Source organism: Nipponia nippon, unplaced genomic scaffold (genome assembly GCF_047370975.1).
Source record: "Nipponia nippon isolate SJK-2023a ecotype South Korea unplaced genomic scaffold, ASM4737097v1 scaffold_5, whole genome shotgun sequence".
In the NCBI taxonomy this organism is placed as follows: Eukaryota; Metazoa; Chordata; class Aves; order Pelecaniformes; family Threskiornithidae; genus Nipponia; species Nipponia nippon.
Genome location: NW_028262369.1, coordinates 24,875,953 through 24,888,711, shown reverse-complemented (window position 1 = coordinate 24,888,711; position 12,759 = coordinate 24,875,953). Strand labels below are relative to the sequence as shown.

Here is a 12,759-nt window from a genome sequence, read left to right as displayed (position 1 = left end):
GTGCTGCCAGGTTTCACAGGAATTGGTTTTAATTTAAGAGAGAATAAGGAACAAAGTTCACAGTTCAGAGGAATTTCTAGCAAGTTGCTGGCCCTTTTGTTTAAGGAATCAACCTAAAGATTGCTTGGAGAATACAAGCCTCAAAACACAAAATAATTGTGGGACTGAGGAGAAGAAATATTAGTTCTTCCTTCACTTTTGTTTACAGAGTTAGTTTCTAGGTGTTTTATATTGATTTGGATTAATCAGGTCAGTCATAACCTATCAAGTTCTGTATGAGATTTCAAAAATAGGTTACTCACTTTACTCATTTTTCTGAATTAGGTTTTTGTTTTGTTTTCCCCTAATGTCTGTTGTTACTCTAGAACTAAGAAAATTAGCAGTGTTTTCAATATTTAATTAACTTTTAAAAAAACTGTTCTTCCCCATTGTAGCTGTGTTTCTAGTATTTCAGAATATTTAAGGACAGAAGGGACCGTGATGAACGACTAATTTGATTTTTGTAGTTCCATTGTTCCTTAACAAAAATGTACTGCAAAGAATAACGTGCAAAATTGGAAAAGAGGGCCCTGCTGTGCAAAACCACTCTAAAACTGTTTAAGTAATCAGAGGCTTTCACAGTAAATTGTACGATGACTTTCTACAAGTTTTCTAAGAAGCACCATTCTCTGTTCAGAGGATATATTATAATGTTCATATGAACAATAATGTATATATGTAGAATTAGGGTTGCCACCAGTCCTTAGGTGCAGACACTGGTGTTGGCAGTGCGTGTAATTCTAAAGAACAAGCACTTCTCTGGAAGACTTTCCTTCTCAAAAAGCAAACCACCTACATTTTGAATTTTCCTTTTCTTTAGTTGGAAGGCTAATACTACCTTCCTTCTCCCTGTCCCTAAGTTAATGCTAGATGTTACTAAGGTATATTCTGTTTCATAATGGGTTTGTGTATATGGTAATTTCAAATATTACTTCCTTGCTGTCCATCTGCCTGTTAGCAATATTTTGCGTTTGCTTCTGATGTTTGCCACTTTTTTTTTCTACACAGAAAACTTTGCCTGAACTGGTTTTAGTTTCTTCATGTGGGTAACTATGCTGTTATACCCAAGTCTTGGGAATAGGGGTAGAGAGGAAGAGATGCAGAACAGAGAAAGCGCTAGGCTTGATATTAAAGATAAGTGTTCTTTTTTTCAGTTCTGCCTTGTACTTCCCATGGACATGGTACACCGCGCTCCATGGTGTACTCCACGGATGCGCAAGCTTGTTCCAGCCTGAGCTGGTCCACCTGCCTCCGCAGTCTATTCAGTAACGCTGCCTGGGCTAATAACCCCAGAGCCGCAGTCAGGGCTATTCACTCAGGCAGAACACTGTCCTGATCCACCTGTATAGCTTCCAATTTCACCTCTGGTTCAGGCTCCACACTCCATCGTGCAGTGTCCATATGTGCTGTGTGATACTAGATAAATGATGTAAGCCTGCTGTATAGTAACCCGGGTGCCTGTTGGTTAGATTCTTTGCTTGCTGCGAAGTTATGGGGATAAGATCATCAGTGCATATGCAGCAATGTACTTCATTGAAAGACCTATTTACTTTTTCAGAAAGTACTTATTGTAATGGATTTCTTAGGGTTCTGCATGGGACAAAACTGTCAGTCATTTTTCACATAGGTTTGGAGGGATATTGTCTATATTTCTTGACAGCTTCCTATAAAATGGAAAGATAGCTAAGGCATCTCTTGGTCGCTAGACTTCGTTGTTAAATGGGTATGTGCTGCCTTGGGCTGGTATTTAAAGTGCCATGTTTTGAGGTCAGTATTTTTTTAGACCTACAGAGACGTAGGCAATTCAAGGATGGGGACTCTATTAGTAACTGCTACTGTGTTCTGAGATTGAAACTGGCTGGTATGTAACTCTTTCCCACTGTAGAATAAGTTGGATTGTTACTGTTATTTCTGTAATGACAAGTACTTTGGATTTAAAATTATTCAGTGAGTAATCATGGTTAACCCCCCCTTGTAGCTCACTTCTGTTCATGGGATAGAAGTGTGAGGGTTTTGTTGGTTTTAGTACAGACCCAAATTCTAATTAATATTTTTGTGTCCCAAACATGTTGTTCTGATTAGAGGCCCTTTGCCTAGGCATTTCTGTGTAGCCTGCCCTGTTTGAAACCCTGCCTTTTTCTGACTTCACTTCCTGAATCCGTTGACAACACTCCCAGCCAAACAAAATACATGTTCACAATGCTGTTATTTGCAAAATATTCCCTTGTGAGTACAGCTGGGGCAACAAAAAGAGAGTTTCTCTCTGAATCTCAGAGAACTGACTATTCCTTATAGAAGTAAGGCACATAATGCAATAGGCAATTTTACTCTCGGCAGTTAAGTAAGTGTTAAAACTTTGCATTTCACCACGTACAAAGCATGCACATCCTTCATTACAGTTGTGCATATTGACCACCGAGTGATCTAGTAATATACTAAGAGTGCTGAATTTTAATCTACGCTGAAGTGAGCCAGATAGCAACAGGCTCATAGCCCACCACACTGTTTACAAAACAGATGGAGGCAGAAGGAATACAAACTTACTTTGCCCTGTCTTAGGCCTGATTCTCAAAGGAGATGTGGGACTGAAGAAAGTGTTCATCTAAGTCACCCCTCTTCTCCTTGTGAAACTGCATCACTGGCACTAAAAACTACCTTGGTTGACAGTAGATTCTCTGACTGGACACCAGTACTTCCTGAGCTGGACCAAGTCAAGTAACTCATGGCACAGAAACCAACCTGTCAGATGATGCCCACTTAACGAGCAGTGCTATTACTCAGTAACTTTTTTGCCCATGTTACAGAATGTCGTACTTGAGAGAGAAAACACATAACTGCAATGCTAAATGGCTGTGTGTGCGTATTAGGATAGGGTGGAGCAGACTGTCACTCAGCTGTATTTAATTAACATAGTATTTTATATAATGTATTTATTTTTTACGTAATTAGGTGATTAAGCAAAATGCTTGCTAGTAACATCTATTCCATAACCCAGCACTGTTGAGAGTTAAACATGCACCTTTGCAGGTAATTAATCTCCTTGCCCTGCTTATTTTGCTAGTTGGCACTTGCTAAATCCCTGTAAAACCACACCCAGCAGTGCTGTGTATTATCCCTCTGCTGTCTATTCCTACATATGGTTAAAATCAACTTACCTTCCGGGTTGCTGACATCAGCAAAATGTACTCTTGGCAAACTACAGTATCCTCCTAGTAACCCTTTGTTTGGTTGGTGTTATTACAGTTGTATTCCTCTGACAGCAGCAAACACCATCTAAACAGTGCCTACCTTGACACTTGGATTATGATGCGGAAGGACATTAGTGTATTGTCATATTTTGAACATTAAAACAACCCCTCATATGATAAAATGCATATAATATGTTAAAAAAGTTAGAAGAAAGATACTTCTATGCTTCCTGTAAGGAACTGACCCACAGTAGTTGCAAGTTTCAGGGTATCATTTTGGTAACAGTAAAGGTATATATATATATACAATTATCTAGCCATCTTGTGAAGTGACCTTAAACAAGACTGTCATTTCAATTAAAATTATGCTTATTCCTATTTTAAGGAAAAAAGAAATTTTTAAGACTGCCTGCTCTAAAAAGTTAGCATTCACTAATAATGAATTTCTAATATTTTCTGGCTTTCTTTTGAGAGCATCTATTTCCTCTTAGATGTTTGGCTCTAACCAGCAAGCAGGAAAACATCTGGTCTCCCTTCAAATATATGCTTATTAAACTAAATGACTTGTTGAAAATCCTGGTATAGTAATTGTTCCACCACCCCACACCCCCCCTCCTGATGAGTTAAGTAGCATGTTTCTAAGGTATCTATTTATATTGTCATTGTACTAGAAAAAACAAGATTTTATAAAAAATACAGGGGAAGTGCTAGAGAAGTTGCTGTTTTCAGCACGTTGCTCTTTTCATTTCCCACTAGGTTGAGTTTTCCCAGGTTTTCTATTGCTTAAAATGTTTTGAACCCATAGTGACACCCAAAAGGGAAAGGATTTCAAGATAGGGAAAGGGTTATAAAGCTATTTTACTGTTGACAGCAGCATTGTCATAAATATTAACAAACAAGGATCACCTCCAACCTAGGAAGGAACACAGGCATAAAGGTGAATATTTCTATTTTTGAAGCCTATAGCATGTTATTATTTTGTTTTTTAAATACAACTGCTTGCCTTATCTTCTTGAGGGCATTAATTTAATAAAAAGCATGACAGATCAAGTCGCCAGTTGCTCCAGTTATGGAGCAATTTCATACACTGGCTTTCTACCCCTCTACAACCTGCTTGAAGTTAACTGTGTGAACTGGACCACTAGAATACAGCAGGCAAGCTAGCCAGGTTACAATGGGAACTACAACTTCAGCACAACTCGAAAAGTTGTATTAGTTTAGTGATCAGGATCTAGTTTCTCCCTCTCCTCCACACACATTCTCCAGGACATGCCTGTAGTTACAGAGTAAGTTAAACATAATCCCTACCTTTTAGGGTTCAGCGTAAAGGGCATTTTCCCAACTCAGGTACTAGCAAAAAAAAAAAAAAAAGTGGGAGGGGGAAATGCATTTTAATTTTTTTATTTTTCTTAAATATAATAGAACCTTCTAGAATTTTTCCAGAAACAGAAACATTACAAAATTATACTTTATTACAAATGGTAAACTCAGAGTGCTAAAAAAAGCCTCTTATTTACAAACAATACTGGGCAGTGCCCAAATAAACAACATAAAAATAACTTACAAAGTCATGAAGTAGTTTATTGACATTAATCAACTTCATAAAATAAAATAAAAAAAAGATATGTACATACACAATTTACTTGAAGGCAGGCAGAATAGTTCTTTTTGTTTATCAGCCTCCCACAAACCTCCCTCCCACTTTTTTTTTTTCTTAAGGAATACTACATAAAGCAATCTACAGTTTCTATTGCAGTTTAACCTTTAATACTGAATGATCATCGAATGTTAGGTCCATGCAGGTCTTGGTCAATGTTAAACGAAGATCTGACATCTCATCTGAGCAGGAACAACACTTCTCGGAGCAGTGCTGGCCGCTTCACTACTAACTCAAGCCGAAGGCTTGCCAGTCTTTCCACACATGCGCTTTGCAGAGCACAGGCAGGACTCAGCCTTTCAGCTTTTACCATTAGCTGTATGCATCTGCCACTTTTGGTTTTTTGTTTTAGTTATACCACAATATCACAGTTCTCATTTCAGACAGTCTCTTCAAAACGTTTGCAACTGTTGTGTTAGCATTAGCTGGCACCCGCTGTTGACATGGTTCATGACCTTCTGCTTAAGCTGTGCAACCTGTTCTCTGAGCATGTTGGCAGTGGATGCCAGCTCTGAGTTCTGGGCTTTCAAAGTTTTCACTTTTTCTTCCAACCTGGCAATCCTTTCCAACTTCCTTTTCCGGCATTTGGACGCCGCAATTCTGTTTCTCATGCGTTTTCGCTCGGCTTTGATTCTCTCCTGTGACTCCATGTCAATAGGGGACAGGGGAGGAGTTTCCCCTGGCATTTCAGGTACAGTCTGAGGCTCTTCTTTCAAAGCCTGAAGCCTGGGATGCTGCACGGGCATCTGGGGGTTTATGTGATGCTGAGGTGCATAGCCCATGTTGTTTGTGTTGTAGTTAGGTGCGGAGTTGAGTGCGTTGGGGTTGAAGTTGCTGAGATTGGCATACACCGGGGGCTCGCTGTGCAAATTCGTATTGAAACTACTGTTGCCGGCCATAGAGGACACAGGTGCCATGCCGCTGTTAACAGGTTGAGCGGCAGAGGTAACGCTGGGCATGGTGTTCTGGTTGTGCAGTTCCGCCAGGGCTCTCACAAAGCCTTCCGCGAACCCCTCTTGCTCGTCAGTAACATTTTTGGGGCAGAGGAACTGCGTCGGGGTCGGCGTGGTGGTGATCAACCCGTTGCTGGACTGGATGATGAGCCGCTCCAGCTCGGGGGAGGCCAGTTTCAGGAGTCCCACGTCGGGGGAGGTGAGGATGTCGGCGTTCTTGTTCCTCAGGTGTGGCTTCAGGTTGCTGGATGGGTCGGACAGGTTCAGCGTCATGTTCTGCTTCAGCACTTTGGCGTTATTATATCCATACCCGCCGCTCTCCGGCGGCACGAAGCTGGCGTTCAGGGCATCCTCGTAGAAAGTAGGCTCCATCTTTGCACTCATAGAACAGAGTCCGCGGAGTGGCGCCGGGAGCTGCGGCAGCGCGGAGAAGCTGCCCGGCCGCCGCTTGCGCCCCGCTCCGCGCGGCCACCCCAACCCTCCCGGCCGCGCAGGGAGGGGGGAAGGAGAAAGCAGAGCCTTACTTCTCGCCGGGGCGCGGAGGGTCCTCCCGGCGCGGGCCGGGCCCGCGGTCCCTGGTGCCGCCGCGCTGAGAGTCCGCCTGGCCTGGCGGGGCGGCGCGGGGCTTCGGCGGGGCGCCTCGCCGCCCTCCTCCTCCTGCTGCTGCTACCGCCGCGGGGCCGGGACGCTGCTCCGCCGCCACGAGTTGCCGCGCGAACTTTCCCCGCCTTCCTGCGCGCCCTCCCCGGCTCCGCGCTGCTGTGCCTGCTCCGCTCGCCTCCACCCGGCGGCCGCAGTCGCGCTGCCGCTTGCCCGCCCCGCGCTCTGAGCCCGCTCCCGGCGTGGAGCCCTTCACTTATCAGCGACCGGGAGCCCGCTAAAAATAGCCCATGATGTCACCCCGCGGGCTCCCCATTGGCTGCCGCCGCCTCTCCCGGGGGAGGCGGGCCGCTGGCCCGGCCCGGTGCATATCAGCCGGTCGCCATGGCCACCCCGCCCCTAGAAGCTTCTCAGCGCCGGCGCGGGGCCTTGTGGGATGAGGTAATGCTGGCGGCGGCTCGGGGCATTGTGGGCTGACGTATTGTTTTTGAATATCTGGTTACCGCGTCCAGAGCGCGAGCGGGGTTGGCCGCCGGCGGCGCCTCCCTAACGGCCACGTACCAACCGCCCGCCGGTGGGGCGGGGGCGCCGCTCGGCCCCGTCGCGCCGCTGCGGCCGTCGCCCGCAAACCGTCGCCTCTCTCTGTTTGTTTTCGCGCCCGTTCGCGTGTGTTTCGGTCGGTGCCTGCGGCGGGCTGGAGGCGGGCCGCGCTCCGCCGTGCGCCGGCGGGTTTCGGCCTGTCGTCCGCCCCCCCCCTCCCCCCCCGTCGCCGGTGGTACGGCCCTTCAGGTGGCGCTCCGGGGGAGGCCTCACGTGATTTCCCCTCCTCGCCGCGGCCCCGCCGCCCGTGCGGCTTCCAGGCAGGGCCGGGGGCGGTGCTCTGGCCGCGGCGGCCGCGCGCGGGGCCAGGGCGGGCACCAACCGCCGCGGGGCGGCCCCCGCCCACGCGCCCGCGGCGCTCCCCGCCGGGGACGCGTCCGCCCCGCCGAGGGGCCCTGCGCCTCCCCTCCCCGCTGGCCGGGCGTGCCTGCGGCTGGCGGCGGCAGAGGCCTCGCCCTCGCCCGCCCTCGAGCCGGGGCTGGCGGCCCTCGGGGGAGCCCCGCCGTGCGGGAAGGGCGTCCCGGCTCCCGGAGCGCCGCCAACACTGCCGGTCGTGCGGAGGGCGTTCAGCCGCCCTACTGAGGGTCCCCGGGCCCCGCGGGCCGCCCCTCCCGCCCAGCCCAGCGGGGGCTGCGGGGCTGGGGGATGCGGGTTTCGTCCGATACCGCCTGATGGCTGCGGGGGTGTACGCAAGGGCACGGCTTTGCCGTTACAGCGGTTGGGGACGTCAATTCCCTGTCTCTGAAACGCGCCAGGATAACAGAGGGGAGAATAAAACCTGACAGGAAAAAACCTGGTTCCAGATGGGTTTCTCTAAACTCGTCCTCCAAGGGAAAGGGGCAGCGACGGCCTAATTTTAGAAAGCATGCCCTAGTATTACTGTGGAAGTACAGGTTAGTCGAGAGGGAAAATAAAGGCTGGAGTTGAAGAATCCTAGTTGAGAAAAGTCTGTGCTGGCATGTTCACCTCAGAGCAACAGATGGGTGATCTCTGGTTCGCTGCGACCTGCTCTATGCTGAATGTGGCGTGCATCAGTATAGTACATATCTCTAATAAAAGGGTGTGCCACTTGTCTGGATTAATTTTTCTTGCCTTTCCCCTCCTCACCTTGCCCTGCACACACCCTTCTCTCTGGGAGGTGTGCATTTGTGAATGCTGACAGGCAGCTACCTCTGGAATACAGTGCAGCAGCTATTTAAGGACAGGCGGTGACAATACGCGGTAGGACAGGGACTGAAGGGGTGTACTGTTGTATCATGTTGCCAGCAGTGCAACAAGTGCTCCTTATGCTTGCAACACAAAGCTGTTCTCTGCTCTTGTAGGGTGGTCCAGCTTTTTATGTCAGTGAAGAACTTGGTCTATCAGGTTAAATCACTTTACAATACGTGAAGCTGGCAAACTTATGTCTAGGTTTGAAAATACACTTTCAAATTCCCCAGTGCTATTTTTTCCTAGATGTAATGACATAATTACCAGTTACAGTGTAGGAAGCAACAATGAAGCAAACAGAAACACAAGCAGCTGTGAAATAAAAGTGAAGGTCTAGCTCCCCTCTTTCAAGTTGTTGATTTCTTTTTCTTCCCCATTTGCCCTGGTGTTTCCACCTGACTTCAGCCACTATATTCATTTGACCATACGGTGGGCACTGGTGTTACTTTATATGATAACTGGAATTACGCAAGTAATACGTGCGCTTCTTTGTACATTTGTGTGAACGGTCTGTGGCACGAAATACAAAGTTTTGGCTGGGAACAGGGGGCTCACCGCATGCTGTTAGTATACACGCAGCCTTCACGTAGGCAGCATCTGTCTCTGTTGCAGGTAGCTCAAACTACTCAACTGCTGCTGTAGCTTCCTCTGCAAATAGTTTTGCCAAACAGCAGTAAGCTACTGCATACGTATAAGAAAAATCTCTGAAATTCATTAATGCGGTGAATGCTGGAAGCAGTTGTTTAACTCCTTTTTAATCTTTACATGCAAGATAAATAGAGGCCAGTGACTGACTCTTCTGGCACATGAACCAAGGGGCATCAAATGAAACTGGCAGGTTCGGAACAGATGAGGGAAATGTCTTCGCAGAATTGTAGTTAAGCTGTGGAACTCCTTGGCAAGAGTGCTATGTGGACAGAGGGATTTTAAAGTGATTAGATGAATTAACAGAAGAGAAATCACTTAAGGGCTATCGAATGCAGTGCATCTCTGGATCTGGAAATCCCAAAGCTGCAAATGGCTGGTGCCTGGGAGAGCATCCTGAGGCAAAACTGCCATGTGTGTGTCCTGGTTTTGTGTGCCTCTCCAGGTATCCACTCTTGGCTCCTGTCAGAGATAGGGTATCTAGTCGGACCTGATGCGGCAGTCCTTGCTCTGTTAAAACTCCCACGAGATGGTCCATAAATGATCTGTCTCTGTTGTGTCAGTGTGCAGTTTTGATGTTTATAAAGGGCTTGTCTATGCAAGGAAGAAATTTTGGAGAAATGTAAGACATGAATTTTAAGTAGTTTCCTATGCGGAGGTTTTTATTGTAAAATAAGAATTATTTTAAAATTAAGCTAAAAAGGTTTTTTTTTCTGGTTTCTGTTATATAGGAAGCCATGCAAATAATTTGCTTTAGTCAGTTTTCTGTATAGACAAATAATACTAATTAAGTTTGTTCTGATTAATTGTTGAAGTATTTGATTTGTTAGGGTTTTGTTGTTTTGTTTTATCTTTTTGGTTTTTTTCTGCATGTTTCTTTAGTCCTAGAAAGCCAAGTTCAGACTACAAGCAACATGGTCAATGTAGCTTTAACCACTCTAATACGTGTTTGTATAATCTAAAAAACTCTGCCTTTACAGTCTGTTCAGTTCAGCCCCACTGATAGCAATGCAAGTTTTTCATTAGCTTCAGTGAGTGTTGGATCAGGCTGCAGATATTAACTTAAAGTCATTTAATGTCTCTTTTTTTTTTTTTTATCCCCCACCCATTTTAGTTTTCTACTTCCTTCCTTCTACAGAGGTGGAGTTTCAGGACTAGACATTCCAGTTTGCCAGAGACGTGTTTCTACTGAGGCCTGTAGCTATGAGGGACACCCATCAGTCCACTCATTATGCTAATCGCTACTCACTTAGAGGTTATTTGGTCCAGGCTGGCAATAGACAGTCAAGCTGGTCATAAAGGTTGTGCATAGCAGGAGAGCTCTGAAATCAAAGACAAATGCTCTTTGCTGCTCCGAGGGGATTTTCTACCTAATTCGGGACTGACTGGCAAGCGGGTGCTTACGGAGGTCTCAGCTTAGATTTCAGCCGAGTGCCCCAAGTTCACCACCTGAGCCTCACTGAGTCCCGCGGATCAGAAGTGGGCCCAGTGAAGAGAGAGAGTGTGATCCTTTGTGGCCATTAGCCAAGGAGCTGGGAATTTTGGTGACTATGCCCTGATTTATTAAACAGCTATTACTTTAGGGCTTTTTTCCCCCTTTCCTGATGTCCTTAAGTAAATATTCCTTTAGTAGTATGAAAGAACACTTACTGACCCATTTATAAACCATAGCCATTTACATGTCTCAATAAACCAACTTGTGGGTAGGGATTGAAAATGAACTATATATCTCTGTTGCTGTGAGAAGCAAATGCTTTGAGCAGCAGTAATGCAGATTTTGATTTATAAAGTTCTCTAATCAATCAATACAAGACTGACTGAGGCAACCAGATAAACTGAATAATTAAATGGCTTTTCAGGGACAAATTAAAATTTCTTATACATACCACATCCATCTAAATTATATTTGGTGTTCAGGAATAAATGGGTTCATTGTTTTGTTTCACTCCTGTGTCACAAATGCTTTTGCCTATTTCTAGACCATCTGAAAAAAAAAAAAAAAGGATAAATGACGGTTTCTGCTGTTTTATATTGGAAACAGTACTCACAGAAAGAAAATGCTTGTTTCCATACAGTTTTTCTTTGAACTTAGATGTATTACACCATCTTGCTTTTTCCCCTCATCAGAGATGTTTCCACAATAATTTCATTATATAAACAATCCTTTTTATTATATACATTTTTTCTTCTGGTTTTTTGGGTTTTTGTTTTGTTTTGTTTTTACTGTATCTTCTCACACTGCTTTTCACTCGCTTAAGGAATTACTATAGAGCAGGTTTCCCCAACTGAGGGAGGCAAGAGTTTGAAAAGTCAGAAGGAGCAAGTATTTTTCTTTTATTTACTACATCAGAGTATAGTGAAAGAAGCTGGGAGTGAGGGGGCACAAGGCACAGAGTTTCCTTAAGGTAAACGGAAGTAAAATAATTCACAAGTGCTCCTGTTCCCAGTTCCTCCCTGGTTCCTCAAGGTGCGTTTTTGTAGTCGGTTCCAAGTCCACCTCAGTCTGCAGCGCAGCAGAGGTGTGGCAAAGAGGTGCCACCTCATCCACCCCTAGCTTGTATGGCCTCTCCTTTTGCTCTTTGCCCCCAGTAGGGCTCATGTGGCCAGGCAGAGATCCAGGAACTGAATCTGGCTGAAAGCTGAGCTGAAATGAAAAAAAAAAAAAAAAAATATATATTTGAGGGTACAAGGCAGGGGTGGGAGTGCATAGGCTGGGGGAAAAATGGGACTCACAGCTTGAAGTGAAGGACCCTGGAACCAGATCTGTACAACAAGACCAAAAGCTAGTCTTGAGCTAGTCTTCAGTTTGCACATGAAAAATACTCCTTAGAACTATAGGCACTTGTAAATGAATATCATGTCCATCTCCTCCACCCTCAATTAGTCATCGCATAACCAAGCTATACGCGTTTAGTCCTTTTCATCTTTCTTCTTGTCAAGCCCTTTAGCCTGTCCCCCTCACCTACTCATCCCACCAATCATGTTAATTAATCTCTGAATGTCTTTGAAACTACTAGTTTGTGGAATGGAGGAAAATGAGTAGGTTGGAGAGACAAGATTGTGAATGATGGAGGTGGAGCAAAGTTAGGAGACTTTGCAAGACCTGTTGGGTTACCTCTGGGGCAGCAACACTGACTGTAAACATGGAGAAAGACTGCAGAAGTAAAGGAGGAACCACCAAAACCATTTCCATTTTCTTAAGAATGCTGTCTGAGCAATTCAAAGCCTGGATGTTTATGCGCAGCAACATATGAATGAAAGATTTGATATGGTTGTGTCTAAAGTAGATAGGATGATCTCCTGTTCACCCAATAGTTAGTTATACTAGATTTCTCACTATTATTTTTCCCATTCCCAGCTAGCTTTTCTATAAAGTGGATTTCAGTGGTCACTGCAAGTGCTCGGAAATATATTTTCAAATAATTAATGAACTACATATTTTTTACTCAAACAACTGTATGTATTGTGTAATTTTTGATCAAAAAACTGATCAAATAGAAATTAACTACATCATTGTCTAGAGATGAGTCTGAAAGGAACCCTGGAGCCTTGCTCCCCATGCTGGGTGTTACAAATCTAAATATCACACCATTAATGTCTCTGTGTTCATTATTTCTATACCATAGCATAGCTGGTGCTCTGAGAGAGTTGGGCAAAGTTCCTGTCCTGTGGAGCTTACAGTTGGAAAAATCCTCTATGCACAAACAAGGCTGGCAGAATAGCAGTTGATCCACAGTGGGAGCCCAAAGAGTGAAGGTAAGCAGTAGAGGAGGCACTGGAGGACATGTGGCATATGGGATGCAGACGGCTGCACTCAGCGTTGTGAGCTGGCAGCATGAAAAAATTTACCATACAAATAGAAGCATAC

The 12,759-nt window shown here is 45.3% G+C and overlaps 2 protein-coding genes across 25 annotated transcripts in view; one reads left to right on the top strand and one right to left on the bottom strand.

The window, feature by feature from the left end:
- Window positions 1–12,759, top strand: part of FGGY (FGGY carbohydrate kinase domain containing) — a 330,344-nt gene that overhangs the window by 20,639 nt on the left and 296,946 nt on the right. For 12 of the 24 annotated variants that reach the window (XM_087730885.1, XM_087730881.1, XM_087730880.1 and 9 more), the window contains exons 1-2: window positions 6,803–6,878; window positions 12,518–12,647. The exons of 4 other annotated variants lie outside the window; for them this stretch is intronic. The gene's annotated coding sequence lies outside the window, so the exon portion shown is untranslated. Of the gene's footprint in view, window positions 1–6,780; window positions 6,879–12,517; window positions 12,648–12,759 lie in introns of those variants that run through there. 8 more of the 24 variants (XM_087730896.1, XM_087730901.1, XM_087730904.1 and 5 more) reach the window with 3 other exon arrangements.
- JUN (Jun proto-oncogene, AP-1 transcription factor subunit) lies at window positions 4,613–6,659 on the bottom strand. The gene has a single exon (XM_009461230.2). It carries the CDS (start codon window positions 6,219–6,221, stop codon window positions 5,277–5,279), a length of 945 nt encoding a protein of 314 aa, XP_009459505.1. The 5' UTR covers window positions 6,222–6,659; the 3' UTR covers window positions 4,613–5,276.